This window comes from Nelumbo nucifera, chromosome 1 (assembly GCF_055504915.1).
Source record: "Nelumbo nucifera cultivar China Antique chromosome 1, China Antique-T2T, whole genome shotgun sequence".
NCBI lineage: Eukaryota > Viridiplantae > Streptophyta > Magnoliopsida > Proteales > Nelumbonaceae > Nelumbo > Nelumbo nucifera.
The window spans coordinates 213,106,316-213,122,865 of record NC_142649.1 but is presented as its reverse complement, the minus strand read 5'-3'; the positions used below and the strand labels follow the sequence as shown (position 1 = coordinate 213,122,865).

Below are 16,550 nucleotides of genomic sequence, written 5' to 3'. Positions count from 1 at the left end.
CATATATAATATAATGTTATATTGTATATTTAAAAATATATATTATATTATGGATTGGGTCGGGCTTGATGCGGGGCTGGGTTGGGCTTGCACACAAAAACCTGTGCCCAGGCTCGGAAATTTGCAAGTTGGGCGGGGCCAAGAATGATCAGCCTTAACTATTCTCATGTATAGAAGTAGAAGATAAAATGGCATACTTGTTAAATGCTGATTGCTTGGAGGGAGCTCTTTCCACGAGCAATGGTGCATCACTTACCGGCGGCCATACAATCAGACCATTACCCGTTATTACTAGATTCCAATGGAGATACTCAACCTCGGCGGGGTATTTTCAAATTTGAGGCGATGTGGTTACGAGATGAAGGATGTAAGGCAGCTATGGAGGTGGCTAGGTTGGTGCTCATAATGGTATTGGTTGTTGCATTCAAAATGTCCGTCGAGCTTTGAGTTAGTGGAACCAATATCATTTTGGCAATATTTTCCAACAGATGACTAATATGCGCAGTGAGATCAATATTTTGCAATCAGACTTCGCATGGTATTCCAGGTCACATGTGCGAATCATTTAACGGGACCGTTTGCATTTTTTTAATATCTCAATTTTTTCAAACTAAAATTTTAAAAGAAAGAATAAAAATAGATACTTTGACCGCCCAGCTCTACAGACGGTAAAAAATATAGAGAAAACTGTTCAGACCTAGCCCTTCCATGGAGCAGATGCCATTAACGAACGATTGCAGGGGAAAAAATTCTGGTGTTGAATTGTTTATACTAGAAGTGCTAGCATAGCTCCTCCATGGTAAACTTTCCTGTTTCTTATTCTGCAAATGAGAACTAAAGCAACAAACAGGCAAATCTTGTTGTTTTGATGACTTTATAGTGTATACTCTATCCAATTGATTGAGGTAAAGATTCAGAAATATTCAAGTTGAGATAAGTTCAAAAGCAAAATTAGTAGACGTTAATTTAACATGCTTCCTAATTTGTGAAGTCTCCATTGTCATGATTTCTTCTCAATACCATCATTAGAAAATAAAGTTGACGTTTTATAAATTTGACTTAAAAAGAGAGTCATTACCGAATCCAGTTCATATTGGGTTGCAAGTATTTTGAAAAAAGCATAGTACTCAAGTGAATAAGAAACGATGGGCACCTGAAACAATTTCTTGCAAATGACTTCCACCCTTATTTGGTCTACAATCGTTTATTGATGCATCGGCACCAGGTTAGAGCTGGTTTGGTATGCAACAGTTTTCTTTGTTACGCATCAGTCAAGATTTCATATGCTTCACTAATCCCTTGATAGTTTTCTATAGCAATGTCTTCATCTATGGAGATCAGCATTCATGGAGTGATAGATTTGTGCCCATTGTCTTCATCCCATGTTTCATGAGATATGTAGAGTAGAGTGTATATCTCTCTATTTGGAGTTCTTATTTTTCCTTCATTCTATGCTAAACGAAGGAAAAGGGATTAGGGTTTTACAAACAATATTAAAGTTTGTCATGGAATAGTCTTGCGGTTGCGGAAAGTTTTCACCCTTTCTTTTATTTTCTAAGTACTATTAAAAAACTAATAGAGGCAAACTAGCCGTTTATATGGCTCGCATATTTGAGTTGGAGTGCTATCCAAATTCTAGCGTGTCCCAATTTGATTGGGAGTGCACCCTTGCACACACAAAACCAGGTGCGGGAAATCCGAACTCTTTGCTATACACCATTGCCAACACATCAGCATTGATGCGCTTAAGTGTCCATATGGTACTTGGAGTTATGATAGAGCAGCAAAGGTCAAGACAATGTTTTTGAAGCATTTCCAGAACCAATTCAAATCATCCCATCCAAATAAATCTACTGATTTGCTAAGCCTCATAGAGCCTGTTATTTCTACAGGGGATAATGAAGACCTTTGTCGTCTACCTACCAAGGATGAGATTGATCCTACGAGAAAAATGGTCTAAGCCGGCGGTTTAGACCAGGCGGTCTTAATGACCGCTGCTGCAATGATATCTAAAGACATTGGATTCGGGAACAAACGCGGCGGTTTTAAAATTAAACCGGTCGAATACAATCACGCGGCTGCAGGGAGTCCAATTTTTTTTCGCACGAATACAAAAGTTCTTCGATCCTAGGTTTTTAACGAGAGAGCGCAACGGAGAGTTTCAAGCAGAGCGATAGATAATGCGACGGAGATGGAGGGTTTTTTCTCCGACTGCTTTCATTCTAGTGAAGCCCCAATTCGAGTCATGCTCGAGTGTTTCCAATTAGAGAAAGAGGGTTTTTTCACCAAACAATTTCTCATTTGCTCGAGAGACGAGAGTTTCAAGTAGAGAGAGAGAGAGAGAGAGCGACAAAGATGGAGGGTTTTTTCTCGGAATCGGTCACTCAAGTTCTTGCCCACTTACATGTTTTTTTTTTTTCAATCTGTGGTAAACCACAGAGGAGATGGGTAGTTGGGTACAGAGCATGACCAATTGGTTCTTGCCCCGGCAACCACTGCTGTCGCCGACGGTCAACCATTGCAGAAGGGGCTATGCCCTGCCATCATCTTCCTCTAACACCCCAATTCGAGTCATGTTCGAGTGTTTCCAATCAATTCACCCCAGTTCGAGTCATCTTCCTCCGCTGCCTTAGAGAACTTTGAACCGCGTTAGACCAAGAGGAAAAGGCGGCGGTTTTTCCTACCTAATCCGGCGGTCCCTATCTAAGGCGGCACCCACTTACGTGGCAGACGAACGCGGTCATTAACCCTAAGGCAATGGTTTTGCAACCGTCGCCTTAGACCATTTTTCTTGTAATGGGGAAGAGATTGTCATGCAAATGAGCCCGTTCAAATCACTTGGGCTCTCTTTTTTCAGAAGTTTTGGTCTCTTATTTCTAATGATGTTGTTGGGTAGATACATAGTTTGTATAATGGTGATGCTTTGGACCCACTATTATGTAAAACCAACATTGTTCTAATTCCCAAAGTCAAGCATCTTGAACTTGTTTGTGATTTTTGGCCCATTAGTCTTTGTAATGCAATCTATAAAATATTTTCTAAATTGCTCATAAACCGATTACGGCCCCATCTTCATAAAGTCATTTCACACCAGGAAAGCAAATTGTTGATAATGTTACGGTGGCACATGAACTTCTACATTATCTTAAGCATTAAAAAAGGGCAAGTCTGGGGTTTTTCTCTAAAAGTTGATATGGCTAAGGCATATGATAAGGTGGAATGGAGATTCTTGTATGATGTTTTGTGTGCTCTTGGATTTCATGATATTTGGATTCGAATGGTTCAAATGTGTGTATCTTTCACTATTTTCTCAGTTCTTGTCAACGGTGAAGCATCATCAGAGTTTGTGCCAGAGCGGGGTCTTCATCAAGTACTTTGTCACAGGAACATCCACCGTGTCTTGGGAACATCTCCCGTGAATAATAACTTATAAGTACGGGAGATGTTCCTAATGCATGGTAAGATGTGAGTGTGAGGTCCATGTGAGACGCCATTTGTGAGGAGCAGATCCAGTCTTTAGGTGACCTTGGTGAAACATGTGGCAAGTTCTATTCCCACCTATATTATGTCAGTCTTATCACTTCCTACTAGTATATGCTTGGAATTGGAGAGAGTACTACGAAGTTTTCTTTGGCGCTCCAACTCTAGCTCTCAAAGGACCCATTTTAATTGGGTGGCATAAGGATAAGGTGTGTCTTCTAAAAATTGCTGGTGGCCTTGGTTTTCGGAGGATGAAATAGTATATCAATGAAATGATGCACTACTGCTAAAGTCGGTTGGCGTACGTAAATGTCAAGCAATCACATTGTTGGGTATGGAAGGGGATGCTTCATGCCTTAAGAAGATTGGCTCGAGAGACACTATATATGCGCATTTGGGGAGACCCTTGGGTACCCACAATATCTAAAGCTACTGTTTGCCATGGCCTATATATGGTTCATGTACCTGACACAATTAATTTGTCGTGCTAGATGCTCAGCACTACTGGAATTAAGGGCTTCTTAATGAATATTTTCATCCGGGTGTAGTATAATCTATTAAGTAGTTACCAGTGCCAAGGAGGGGGAGATGTCCTTGATGGGTGGTTGTGGAATTTTGAACGGAGCAGTAAATTAATTTATAGTGAAATCAGCATATATTTAATTAAGCTTATTTCTACTCTTGGGTTTCAGATGAGTGACACTGCTTTCTGGAACAAATTTTGGAGATTACGGGTTTACCCAAGGCTTCATCTATTCCTGTCGAAAATATTACTTACATAATGGGTTGCTCTGACTCTGAGATTGAAAAATGCAGAACATCTATTTTGGAGTTGCAACCTTGCAAGAGTTACTTGGTTCGGGTCACCACTAAATTGGCATTCATACCAGTACTGGACCCACTCAAGACACTCTGGACACTCGAGATCTGACCCAACAACGTCCTATTTGTTTGGTAATTTTTGGGTGGGGATCGTAGATTTGTTGAGGCTGGTGTTTGGCCAACTACATTTACAGAAGAGAAGATTAATGTTTTTGGTGATAACTTGGTGGTGATGAGCAATCTGAGTTATCGAAGAATGGAGTGTTCTTGGAGGTCAGAACAAATAATTGCTAACATTATTTGGCTATCTTCACAATTTCGTGCTGTTTCATTCCGTCATATCCGACGTCATGAAAATCATATAGCTCATACTTTGGTTACTGCCTTTAGACATTGTAATTGTGCTCAAATTTGGGACCACTCCAGATCCCCTCCTGATGCTATTTGCAATCTAATCAATGCATAATTTTATTTTACAGCAAGAAAAAAAAAAAAGAGTGGAGAGGTAGTTAGCAAACACTCCTTGGGGTTCGGGGTGTTAGGTAGTGTGGATATTTCATGGATTGTGTTGTGGTTCAAATTATATGATTCCCAGCACACCACAGTGACAGTGACCAAGAGACTCAAAAGTGTTTTTAGGTTTAGAAGAAAAGGTTTAAAATCATTCGTAATTTAAGGGTCCATTTAGTTTACAGTTAGAATTGGAATTGGAATCCATCGAAATCTAAATCAAAATGGTCTATTTCCATAACCTATTTGGTTCAGACATGAATCGGAATGAAAATTGGAATCAACTGGAATGAGATTTTATTCCCACGGGGAGGGGGAGGGAATGATATCATTCCATCGGGAATGGGAATGGGATTCTGATTCTGCCCAATCAAATAGTTGAAAAATCATTCCAATTCCAATTCCAAACCCCTATTTTCACGAACTAGATGGGCCGTAAATTTTGATGAATGGTTAAGGGTACAACTTGGGTTGTCTTGGGTTGGGAATTTGTTGAAATTTGAATGTGCCCAATGTAGTGGAAATTCTTCAAATCCCATATGAGACTTGGAGCCCATTTCTCCTCCAAGCAAAAACCATGAGAATAATACTTTGAGAGAAAAGAATCCAACCACACATTGAAACATCTCATCTATATGTATATTAAATTCATAGGGAGATGTTCTCAATCTATGGCTGGATGTTGTGCTCTCGAAGTGTACATACACTATGATCTAGGAAATATTAGAATATTCTCTTTTTGTTTTTTCTTTTTGCCCCATTAATTGGACTATATAACAAGGGTAGCCCATCCTCCAAATCCATAACATCCCAACCCTGTTGCAGATTTTCACCCAAGGCTCTGTTGTATCCTGTGAACGGATTTGCCTGTAACCCAATAACAAACTCAATAAAACTGAGTAGAGGTAAATAACGTTTTAAAGACAATGTTTTTAAACGTACCTCAGAGCTTTTCCTCCAAAATTACAATGACCCCATTTTCCAACAGAAGATTTGAAACAAAAGATGGAAAAAGAATGACAGAGGATGAAAAACAAACGGCAAAGGAGTGAAAAAAAGAAGAAAAACTCAAAAGACTAGAAAAAGGGGAAAAGAAAAATAAGAGAACTAGAAAAGAAAAAGGAGATGGGGCGCTCCCCAAGTGGATCGAAGGCGGAAGAGGAGACGAAGCAAGGCTGAGAAAGTAAAACTTCGACGAAGTCTCGAGAGAAACGAAGCCTCTGGAAAACCAGAGAAACCACTCGTAGTTTGAAACCCGAAAGATCAGGTTTTGTGTATTCCTCCCCAATTTCTCTAATATCGTTCCAATTTATGCGGATACATTAGTCCCCCAGTTTTCACGAGATTCATGTTCCACCCATGTTGTTAGCAATTCCCAAATTAGGTCCACATTTGACAATGGACTTCAATAAAAATGGATACATGCTCATGAATTCGGCCACATCACATCAGATGGATTACTAGTGCCCCATCAACCATTCCATAGAGTGTTCTAGATTTACATTAGAAGTAGAAACTAGGATTTCTAGATTTACACCGGAAGAAGAGTAGCAACTAGGAATGTCAGTGAATTTGGTTAAGTGGCAAAGTTATCACATCGACCCTTTGGGTTAGGGCCAAATCAGCTTTAATTGATTTTCATGCCACATTTTTGTTGAGGCCCTAGAGGCTCTTCACACCAAAGTTGATTTGTTGACATTGCAGCATTTAAACATTTATAAAATTTGCCTTTGTTACAGGTGGTTGTTTTTTTCGTAGGTTGGATTTGGGTTGAGACAAACCTGTACTAAGACTGATTCATTAACATCAGCAACCGGCAAAAGTTTTTAACAACCTTTATCAATCTTTAACATCATGATGTTTGCCTCTCAATGAGCTTGGTAATCCCTAATTAAGACGCACGTAATGCCCACTTTGGCCAATTTATCTCTTTTTTTTTCCTTTTCTTTTCTTTTTAATTCTTAGGTTTAAATATTTAATGGTTATGTTTAGATCCACTTGTTTCTTGTTTTTCGCTTTTTGGTTGGACTGGCTGGAATGATGGCTTATGATGGTTTTTGTGACTTCCGGCTTTAGGGATATGACTGAATCGGTCAAGTGCCCAAGTCATAGTTCAATCGGTTCAACCAATTAATCTAGTCCAATTTTTTAAACAATTAGTAAATATGCATGTGGTAATTTCAGATAACATTTATAATTTAAAAATGTTAAACTATTGTTATTTATTAGAGATTACACTATTAATTTAGTTGAAATTAGGAGTATTCAAGGATTGGTTCAATTCAATTGTAGGCTATTTCACCAACCAAACCGACCTGGCCAAGTGGGAAGTTTGTCACCCAAATCTAGTTGACCATTAGTGAAAACCCACCAACTTGGGTTGTATTGGTTTGTGTCTATTTTCGGTTTGATTTGTTTGTTCAAAATATTTAAACTTAAAAATTAAATTTAAATTTAATAAATTACAGTGATACTATTAAAAAATAAGTTAAAAATAAAATTTATAATATAATATTTTAGACTAAGAAATATGAGATTTTTTCCACTTTCTTATATTAAAAAAATTAAATTTAAAATATAAAATATTAATATATATTTATGGTTGGGTCAATTTACAAATGGCCAAATCGAAACAACCCTAATTTGATCGAATTAAAAAATTTCTAAACCAAAATTAATCAAAAATACTAGAAAACCAATCAACTTAAATTTCATCTCGATCTTGAATTACAACTATTCATGGGCAGAATTAATGATGATGTGATCCAACAAAGAAAATTATGATCAATTGATTGGGGTGTGGTGTCTGATTAAGAACTTGAATCGGGGGGTTGAGGGACAAGATGTTTTTGGTTATGCATGGCAATTGATTCCTTGCTGTTGCCGATAAATTCTACGTTCACGAACGCCGGTTTATAGTGACTAGTGAGGTCTCTGATGGAATGCTCAGTGGAGAAAAGAAAATGAGAGGGACTTTGAAAATCTCAAATGATCGAAGGAAATGGAATTTTTTTCCTTTTGTGTCCGGTTCAACCGGAGATTTCTAATTTTCTAAGTTGTAGTATTCATTTCTGATTGGTGGGTTCACAGAACGTGAACTCGACAAATTCAAACCGGATGGTGTGGCAGTGGTATTGGTCAACACGCTTTCAGCGCATTGGGACTCATTTGCCAGTTTGGATTAGGTAGGCACAACGTTATAAGCAGATAAATGAGCATTTATAAATTTTTTTTACACCTGTTCCTTATAATACCCTAAACTTGTCTTTACAAAAGATTAATACGCATTTTTGACAGTTGTCAAAATATTTATCAAATTCATGCTTACTTTATCGTGCCAGTGCGTACAATTTACATATTTCCTTCGAAATCGGATCTGCTCCTCACACCTACCGCCTCACAGTCGCCTCACACGCACACATCTCCCGTGAATAAAGCAGATCCCGTCTCATTTCCTTTAGGCTTTGTACACATCCTGAGGGTGACGTATATACTTTCGAGTTTCGACATTCTTCTTCGACGTTCGGTCCTTCCGTCCATCGATCAAATCTTAGGGTTTTGATCACCCAAAAAAAACCTAGGGTTTTGAATTTAAGCCAATATTCGAACTCTCGGATTTGTTTTCGAATTTACCAGATACACTTCCGTTGTTTTATTGTGTTTCTCCTCGTCTCCTCTTCTGCATGTACTTTTTTGAGATTTTAAGCCCTTTGGGGGAGTTGAGGATGGAAGAGATGCCTCTCCCCGCCTTGTTCGAACAGGCACGTAAAATACATTCTATGGCTTCTGAATCAGGTGTTGATCAGGTAACTTGTTCACAGACACCATTTTCTCATGTTCTCAGTTTGTCCCCAAATTCTGTCATGTTCTTTTTTCTTTCCCTCTTCTTTGAGAAAATTTCTCTCAATACCATTTTGGGGATTTTCAGGAGATGTTGAGGAAAGGGTGCGACGCTTTGCGGCAATGCGAGGAGATGACAAGCAAGTTGGGTTTGTTCTCCATCAACGAGGCCAAAGACGAAATCAGCACCGCTAATCTCAAATATTTATTGGTACTTTTTCTTTTCAACGTGCCGTTTCCAGACATGAAATGTTTAAATATTTCATCGAATTTCTGATTACTAAAGCGGTTTCTTCTAACTATTTCTCCCGTATTTCTTCCAATTATAATGTTATAAGCTGAAATGATTAAAATTCTGAAATAATCGTGGCCTACTGAATTGCTTCAAAGTGAGAAGAAATAAAGAAAATTGCAAATCTCGGGGTTTTATGTAGTTGGCGTATTGGTTACCCATTCTTAGTTTTTGGTCCTCTTGCTTTATTGAAAATACATCAAATATGAAATTTGCAATTTCTTTTGGGAGTTGGGTTCTTCTCCGATAGTGCATGTCTAGATGAATTAGTTCAGAACGATTTGTCTAACCAAGAATTATTCTAATAATGAGTTCTAACTTCTAACTTCTGTTGGCAAAACGTGATAATACAAGAAAAATGAAAAGGAGGTGCGGGAATAACCCAGGCAACTCAGGAGAAGTATTAGATTAAGGGGTGGAGTTTGGGTTCTTCTCATTTTTAATTGGGGGGGGGGGCGCACTGAGACACTCCTTATTACTCAACAGCTACATGCCTTAAGATACAAAAGTACCTATATATATCAACTTTATCCTTATAATAAGGAATATATTTTGTCTTTTTACCCGGATGTGCCCACTCAGTCAGTCATTGATCAATGGGGAAATGGTATAAGACGACAGACAAGATGGGCATCAGGAGCCCAAAGATATCGTGAATCTATTCCCCAAGCTGCAGAAACTATACAGCTACATATATGTGTCCATGCTTGCACACACAGACACAGAGATTAAGGATAACCTACAATACACCAATACTTAAAACCTTGAACTTGTACAACTCATCTGGTGACCTCCATCTTGGACATACGATCGTAAATAACCTAAGGCCCTGGAGAAGTTCTTTTTTGGTTGTTACCAATGGTCTTAACTTGTGGCAAGTCACCATTCTACCAATCCTATGCAAGTGGTGCTTGTGAAAAATATGACTTCTTTATGGGTTCGTTCTATCATGGAAAGTTGGACAAAAAATTTTGTATCTTTAATGTTGGCAAATTGTAAATGATATACCTCAGTCAAGAGAATAGCCCAAGCACCTTAAAAAGAAAAGAACAAAAGAAACAGAAGACTTGAACTAAACCTGGCAATAGATCACTAATATGCTGTATGCATGCACCTGCCCAACTGATATATTTTATTCTTTCTTGTTTAAAATGGATCCTTCTTAATGGTGCATGGAGCTGTTAACTTTTTCTTACCAGTATTTTTGTGTTTCTCTTGGTGAATTTTTGAAGCATGAACAGAACAAGTTAGGAGATTTAGGAACAAAATGAGTTAGGGCTTAGGGTTCAGATGAAGAGGAAGGGGTAAAGATAATGGGTTATGGACTTGTGGCTCTTTTTGTAGTGATAGCTTATATCTATATTTTTAGGTTGGTTTATTTATTTCTAATTCATTTAACAATGGAGTGAGCAAATTGGGTTGGTCAGATTAGGTTACAGCTAGAGATTCTTCTGGTTGGTTAGTGCTGTGTTTTTTTCTGATCAGGTTGTGTTGTTATGTATGGTTAGGGTTGTGCTTGATGCCTTGGTCAGTACCTTTGCCTACAGCTTACTTTGACCAAACCCCAAGTTGCACCCCTAGCTCTACTTGCTTATATGAACAATTACACATTCTTCTCTTGAATCATTGACTCCACAATTCGTTTTACCAATTTAAACCAGATTATCAGAATAATCTGCTTTTATCCCTGTCCTCAACCAGGTAGCATCCACTACTTTCCCAACACATTACCATCTTACATACTCTACCAATTTAAGAGAATTTCTGTCATCAGGCTGAGTATATATGTATGTATGTATGTATGTATGTATTTATCTTCCATGTCATATTTGTTTGGACCAGCTATAGGCTATTTATTGTTCCCTTGATTCGTCCTTGGAGGAAGGGCTTTCAACTAACTATTAATAAAGCATTTTTTTTTATCATTGTTGCTGATTAAAATATAATCTAAGAGAACTTTCAGAGGTGATGCATCTTGATTCAATGGAAGAATCCATAAGCATCTTCCAGCAACTTGAATCTGTAGGAACAATGAAGAAACTGATTCAACAGTTTTCTTTCAGTACCAAAATTCCTTTGTGTGCTTGTGGAGGTGTATGTGTATGGAGTTTTTGGGTAGATTGGTTATGATATTGGGATGGCACTTATTTGGGCTATGTGGATAGATTATTTTTTGTATGCCAATGTTATATTAACTCAAAATTGCACTTATTTGGGTTATGTGGTCAGATTAATTTTCATATATCAATATTATATTAACTCAAATTTATGAATATAATAATATATCCTTGACCTCAATTGGTACTGTAGGATAAACATTAGCATGACTCACTGTACGCCTTTACTAGACTAACTTAAACATTTCATATGAGATCAGGCTCAGGTTGCTCAACTTTTTCAACCCTAACCTTAACCCATCGTAAAACCTCTCTCTCTCTCTCTTTTAATTTTCTTTTTAACAGTTGGGTTCAGGTTGGCCTTGCTTAAGTTACTGTAGCCTTGAACCTGAAAAGGTATTGATATTGATATAGTGTACAGCCAGGTTGGTCCACCTTGAATTTGCATGATTGTTCATGTATGTTCCTGTCTTTCTGTTCCTTCTAGTGCTTATTTTAAATGTTGTTGGACTCAGCTATATCTCAGTGCTTGATTGTGATTTTTCTCTATAGGTGCCTTTCTATCTTGCAGAATTAATTGAAAAAGTTGCACACGATAACAGAATTCAAGTGCTAAAAGCTTCCCAGGGAAAAATGAAGGTGAATGTTCCAGTTTTCATTACTCAAAGTAAGAGCTCTGTAATCATAGGTTTAGAGAAAGTGAAAAAAGGCTATATACCTTTATAACCTCAATAAATCCCCTTTTTCTTAATTTTGAGTTTAGGGTTTTGTTTCAGTTGGTCATGATGAATGTGGTTGTACATTTTAGGAATTCATTTCCTTTTGTGAGGCAATGGACCTTGTACCTGAAGAGGTGTTGGAAGTTTCTGGTCAAGAAGGGTCAAAGTCTCTTGCAGATCGGAGGGCTAAAAAGGTAATTTTGAGTTCTTTAATTAACTAGATAGACAAGATGTAACATAACCAAATTCTTTTTTGAGCTTAAGAGTTTGATTCTTGTTGGTGCACCAAAAGCAAATCCTGATGTGAATAAACTATCTGGTTGTATGAAAATCAAGAAGAATAAGAAAAGGGAGGGCTACTTATCAAAAAAAAAAAAGAAAAGGGAGGGCTGAACTATGTTAGCAGTAACAATCTCAGCCATCACAACGATCTAATTTTAGCTACATGCTAGAGTTATGTAAATCCATGATAAAAAAAGGGCAGCCCAGTGCACGAGGCTCCCGCCAATCTGGGGTCTGGGGAGGGACAGATGTATGCAGCCTTACCCCTGCACATACAGAGAGGCTATTTCTATGATTTGAACCCTGGTCACCCAGGTCACAATGGAGCAACCTAATCATTATGCCAAGGCCCACCCTCTATCTAAATCTATGATAAAGAGACTGAAGAATATAACTGTAAGAGCTAAATCCAGCATCTAAATGGTTCCCCTTTTGAGAAATTACTATAGTGTGCCGTGGTGTAGCATTGTACACCATATTACATTTCCCTGACTGTCAAATGGGTGCTCCTATTCAAATTGGATTTAGATTTATGAAGTGGAACATGGGAGTCACCATATTTCATTGATTTGTAACCATGAGTTTTTCATTCTGATTTTTGAAAATTTAGATTGCTAGATTTAAACAACAGAGGGCTGCAGAATCAAAGCTGCAAGAAATTAAAGAAAGGAAAGAGCGTCGTGGCCGGTCTTCTAAAGCTGCAGCTTTATCTACTCCGGTTGAGGCTGGGGAAGAAGATGTGTTGGATGATGATGGAGAAGAGGAACGCGAGGTTAGATATTTATTTTCTTGTTAAGTTTGAATATAATCATGCTAATCTTTATAATCAACAGTGTTGTTTTGTTTGTCATTCTACTGTTTTTTATCAATTACTTCAAAATTTTATTAATAAGAGCAAATATTAGTAAGTACAACTGATAAAAATACAGTTTAAAATCCATGAGAGATAAAACCTCTTATCTCTCCCCCAGAATGCCCCAACTCCCTTACAATTGTGCCCAAAACAGTACAGTACTGTTTGTCATTCTACTGTTCATTAACTTGTTAGTTTGAATTTGTATTTTTGTCAAAAGAAAAAATTATGCAAGCAGTATACAAGATTTGTGGCCCAAGCACTCAATAGAATATGCCAGACTGACTAATAATATAAAATAAGGCACTAAACAGACCCCAATCACCCATAAACATATCTCTGCCTCCCACCCAACTTCTTGCACTCCTAGCAAACATTCTAAGAAGAATTTATGGCACTATTTTCTAAACTTAAGGAAACATATAAGCGAAAACAACCTTTCCAGATGCTTGGATTTCACTGCAAAACAATCAAAACCCACAAATTGTTAAGACCGCTGGAGCGGAACAACAGAAAGTAGTTAGTCAGTTTTACAAGAGAAGGCCACGTCAGCACAACTAATCCACTTGCAACAGCCCTCTCTCTCTCTCTCCCTCTTCCCCACCAACGAATTCAGGAGGTTGGCTCCCTCGAAGAGCCCTGAGTTAGGCAGGTTCCTAACACAAACACCTCATTAAATGTCTCATCCAATCCAAACAATCCAACATTCAACCATCTTAATCTGTCATTTCATCCATGGCATCCAAGGGATCATGTTCAAACATTAACCTGGCTTCCTAATTTACATTTTCATAATTGTCAACTCGTTCCCAAACTTCTATTTCCAAATTTTCTAGCAAATTCTTGTTCTCCCAGAAGGAACAAACCCAAACTTCGCTAACAGGACTTCCTTATCAACCACCCTATTTAGATCTATTTTCTTCTCTTCCTGATGAATCTCTTGTACCTGAAACATGGATACAGTTTCGTTATTCTTTGGGACTTTATCCGATTCATGCACAGTCAAGCTCCTGGAATCTTCTGAATACTTGTATGTTTTTTTGGAAGAGTTTTATGCCCTTGTTGACATGCAGACTCAAATAAGCAAATAAGAGATGTCATATGATTTTCTATAACTGTGTACATCAGGAAGCCAAAATGTTCACCATTTGAACAGAGGGAGCTTTGCTAAGTGGCAGGTCTTTTATGAATCTGGAAATACTGCTGTAGTAATGCATTTTGCACATGCCGTCTGTCAAATAATATATTCATCATTTGAACATGAAAAGTTCTATGTTGTAACAAAACAAAGAGACATGCAAATGGAGTTGGTATGAGCTAGTCTATCAAGAGATGCTTGGCACAATTCTGTTTCAAATTTCTGCACAATCACTTTTTAACTAATCAATAGAAGTATTTCAAGTTACCATTGACAAAACTTGAGTTCTTATTTGACATAAGTTCCTTCCCACTCTAAATTTACATGTATGTTTTCTGCAGGCATGGATTACTACAATCTCATTGGCCATCTGTAAGGTTGGTTTTGCTTTATTTTGTGAATTTGGTCGATCTGTAAACATTCACGGTTTTCCTTCTAAAGACCTCAGGGACTTGGTATTTTCTTGCATTGCAATGATATTACAGGCTTTTGATCTACTGGAAATGTTAAAGAAAGAGGAAGAAATGCTATCAGCTGTAAAGGAAAAACAGTTACAGGTACTTTATGCTCTGTAATGTTGGTGACAATATTTTATGTCCATGTATATCTTTATGTTCTAAGCTGTAAAGGAAAAACATTTTTAGTATTATCTATAGAAACCAAATATTGAGTTTCAGATTAGTGTTACAAAGATGGTGCTTGTACCCGATTATACGAAGCATGAATTCAGCAAAACCACTATGAGCTGTCTGCAGCTGGAGAGAGCCCTTCTGCAGATGAGTGAGCATGAGAAAAGAGAGTTCCATGCAGAGGGTCGCAGAAGAAAGAAAAACTCTCAATTTTTGTCTGTTGCATATTATTTTTCTTCTCACTTTCTCTTTTCTAATATTTGTGAATTTTTTCAGGAAGGAGTGACAGAATTTTCTCAAGGAATTCTTGATGAGCGTGCTAAGAAAGCAGAAGCTTGGCACCGTAATGCTGCAAGTCAAGCACAATTTACGAAACCAGCACAACCTATCACATGTGCTACTTTTGCTCAAGATGTACTTGAAGGGAGAGCAAAGGTTTCACAAGCACATGAACACAAACACCAACCATTGATATTTGGACCTGCTAGTCTTGTGGGCGGAAGATTAGCAAGTGAGAGGGAAAGGATGGCTGCACAGGTTTTCCAACCTGGTTATAGGTATAACTGCTATGCATCTTGTAAATTAGATGATTGGTTCAACATGCAAAACTTCTTTGTTATAGAAGCCATCGGTTAAATGTTGTTTACCATTGGGATAAGTTCGATATTCTGTGTTTGCACATAGCAATTTTCAAAAATATGATCCAACTGGAATCCTATGTTACCAAATTTTAGATGGGAAGGCGTAACTCTCAGTAGTTATCATTGTCTTTTGGGTTGATAGGTTGCCAACAATGAGCATAGAAGAAGCTGGACTACGAGAGATGGAAATGATGAAGAAATGGCAAGAGAGGAATGCTAAGCTCTTTGAAGAAGCCAATTCATCATGGCACAAGGATGTTCAAAGGCCTGGGCCCAGTAATGAGGATGATGACGATGAAGCAGCTCAAGAGAAGGCAAGGGCATGGGACGATTGGAAGGATGACCATCCGCGTGGTGCAGGGAATAAGAAGCTCACTCCTTCTGGGTAATTTAAGGTTTGATGAACCTAATTAAAGGTCCCTTGTAGTTTCAGAGTGCTACTTGATCGATCTATACTTTTTTTGGTGTTCCTTGATTCTAATAAGAGCACTTTTCTATGTATAATAAATAATAATACTTTCAGGAAAAATTATAAAAAAAAGTGTTGCCGTGTTGAGATATAGAACAGTTGATGTAAAATCTGAGCAAAGACCATTTCGAGCCTATGATGGCGTTAAGACTTAAAGAGTAGGTTTTGAAGTAGAATTCTTTCCTCCCCCTGCTTTGGAAGGCTATTCTGCCCTACTGTACATATCTCTACTCTATACATGACATAACTTTGTTCAAGTCATCACCTTTGGCCGGAAAATGAAAATTTGTAGGAAACTTCCTAAAGATTTGGGCGACTCTGGGCCTACCGTTGCTTTTACAAGAAACATAAAATGTCAAGTCAGTTTTGAACCAAGAGCTGAAATTTGAAATAAGATGATGGGTAAGGGGAACAGAAATAAAAATGAAAAAACATTTGGTCATCGTTGTTGCTAATTGCTATGTTTTCCATACAATGTCGCAGAATATGTGAATTCAGCACATAGCCACATAACGCCAGAGTATGTTGTTGCTTTCTTACATAAAATATTACTTTAAAACATCACTTGTGGGGCACGCAAGGATCAAAATGAGAGTTTTTTTTTTTGGTATTCAAAATACGAGTATTGGGCATCGTGTCGGTACCTGGTATGGCTATGTGCCTGTTCAACTGTTCAAGTAGTGATAGGATAAAAACGAGGATTTGATTATGATACTAGAAAAAATTGTAACTAATCAATAGGTATCAAAAATGAAACT

General features: G+C 37.8%; 1 protein-coding gene across 1 annotated transcript; it reads left to right on the top strand.

Annotated features, from left to right (window-relative positions):
* Positions 1-8,203: 8,203 nt before the first annotated feature.
* TAP46 (2A phosphatase associated protein of 46 kD) lies at positions 8,204-15,902 on the top strand. Its single transcript, XM_010269277.3, has 9 exons — positions 8,204-8,618; positions 8,741-8,863; positions 11,614-11,700; positions 11,870-11,974; positions 12,673-12,834; positions 14,395-14,430; positions 14,539-14,610; positions 14,959-15,239; positions 15,466-15,902. Exons 1-9 carry the CDS (start codon positions 8,496-8,498, stop codon positions 15,710-15,712), a joined length of 1,236 nt encoding a protein of 411 aa, XP_010267579.1. The 5' UTR covers positions 8,204-8,495; the 3' UTR covers positions 15,713-15,902.
* The last annotated feature ends 648 nt before the right edge of the window (positions 15,903-16,550 follow it).

Excerpts from the sequence above, each read along its gene's own strand:
- TAP46 (XM_010269277.3), top strand. The coding sequence starts at position 8,496 with ATGTACTTTTTTGAGATTTTAAGCCCTTTGGGGGAGTTGAGGATGGAA. Across the intron at positions 8,619-8,740 it reads CTGAATCAGGTGTTGATCAG|GAGATGTTGAGGAAAGGGTG; the intron begins GTAACTTGTTCA and ends GGGGATTTTCAG. Across the intron at positions 8,864-11,613 it reads CTAATCTCAAATATTTATTG|GTGCCTTTCTATCTTGCAGA; the intron begins GTACTTTTTCTT and ends TTTTCTCTATAG.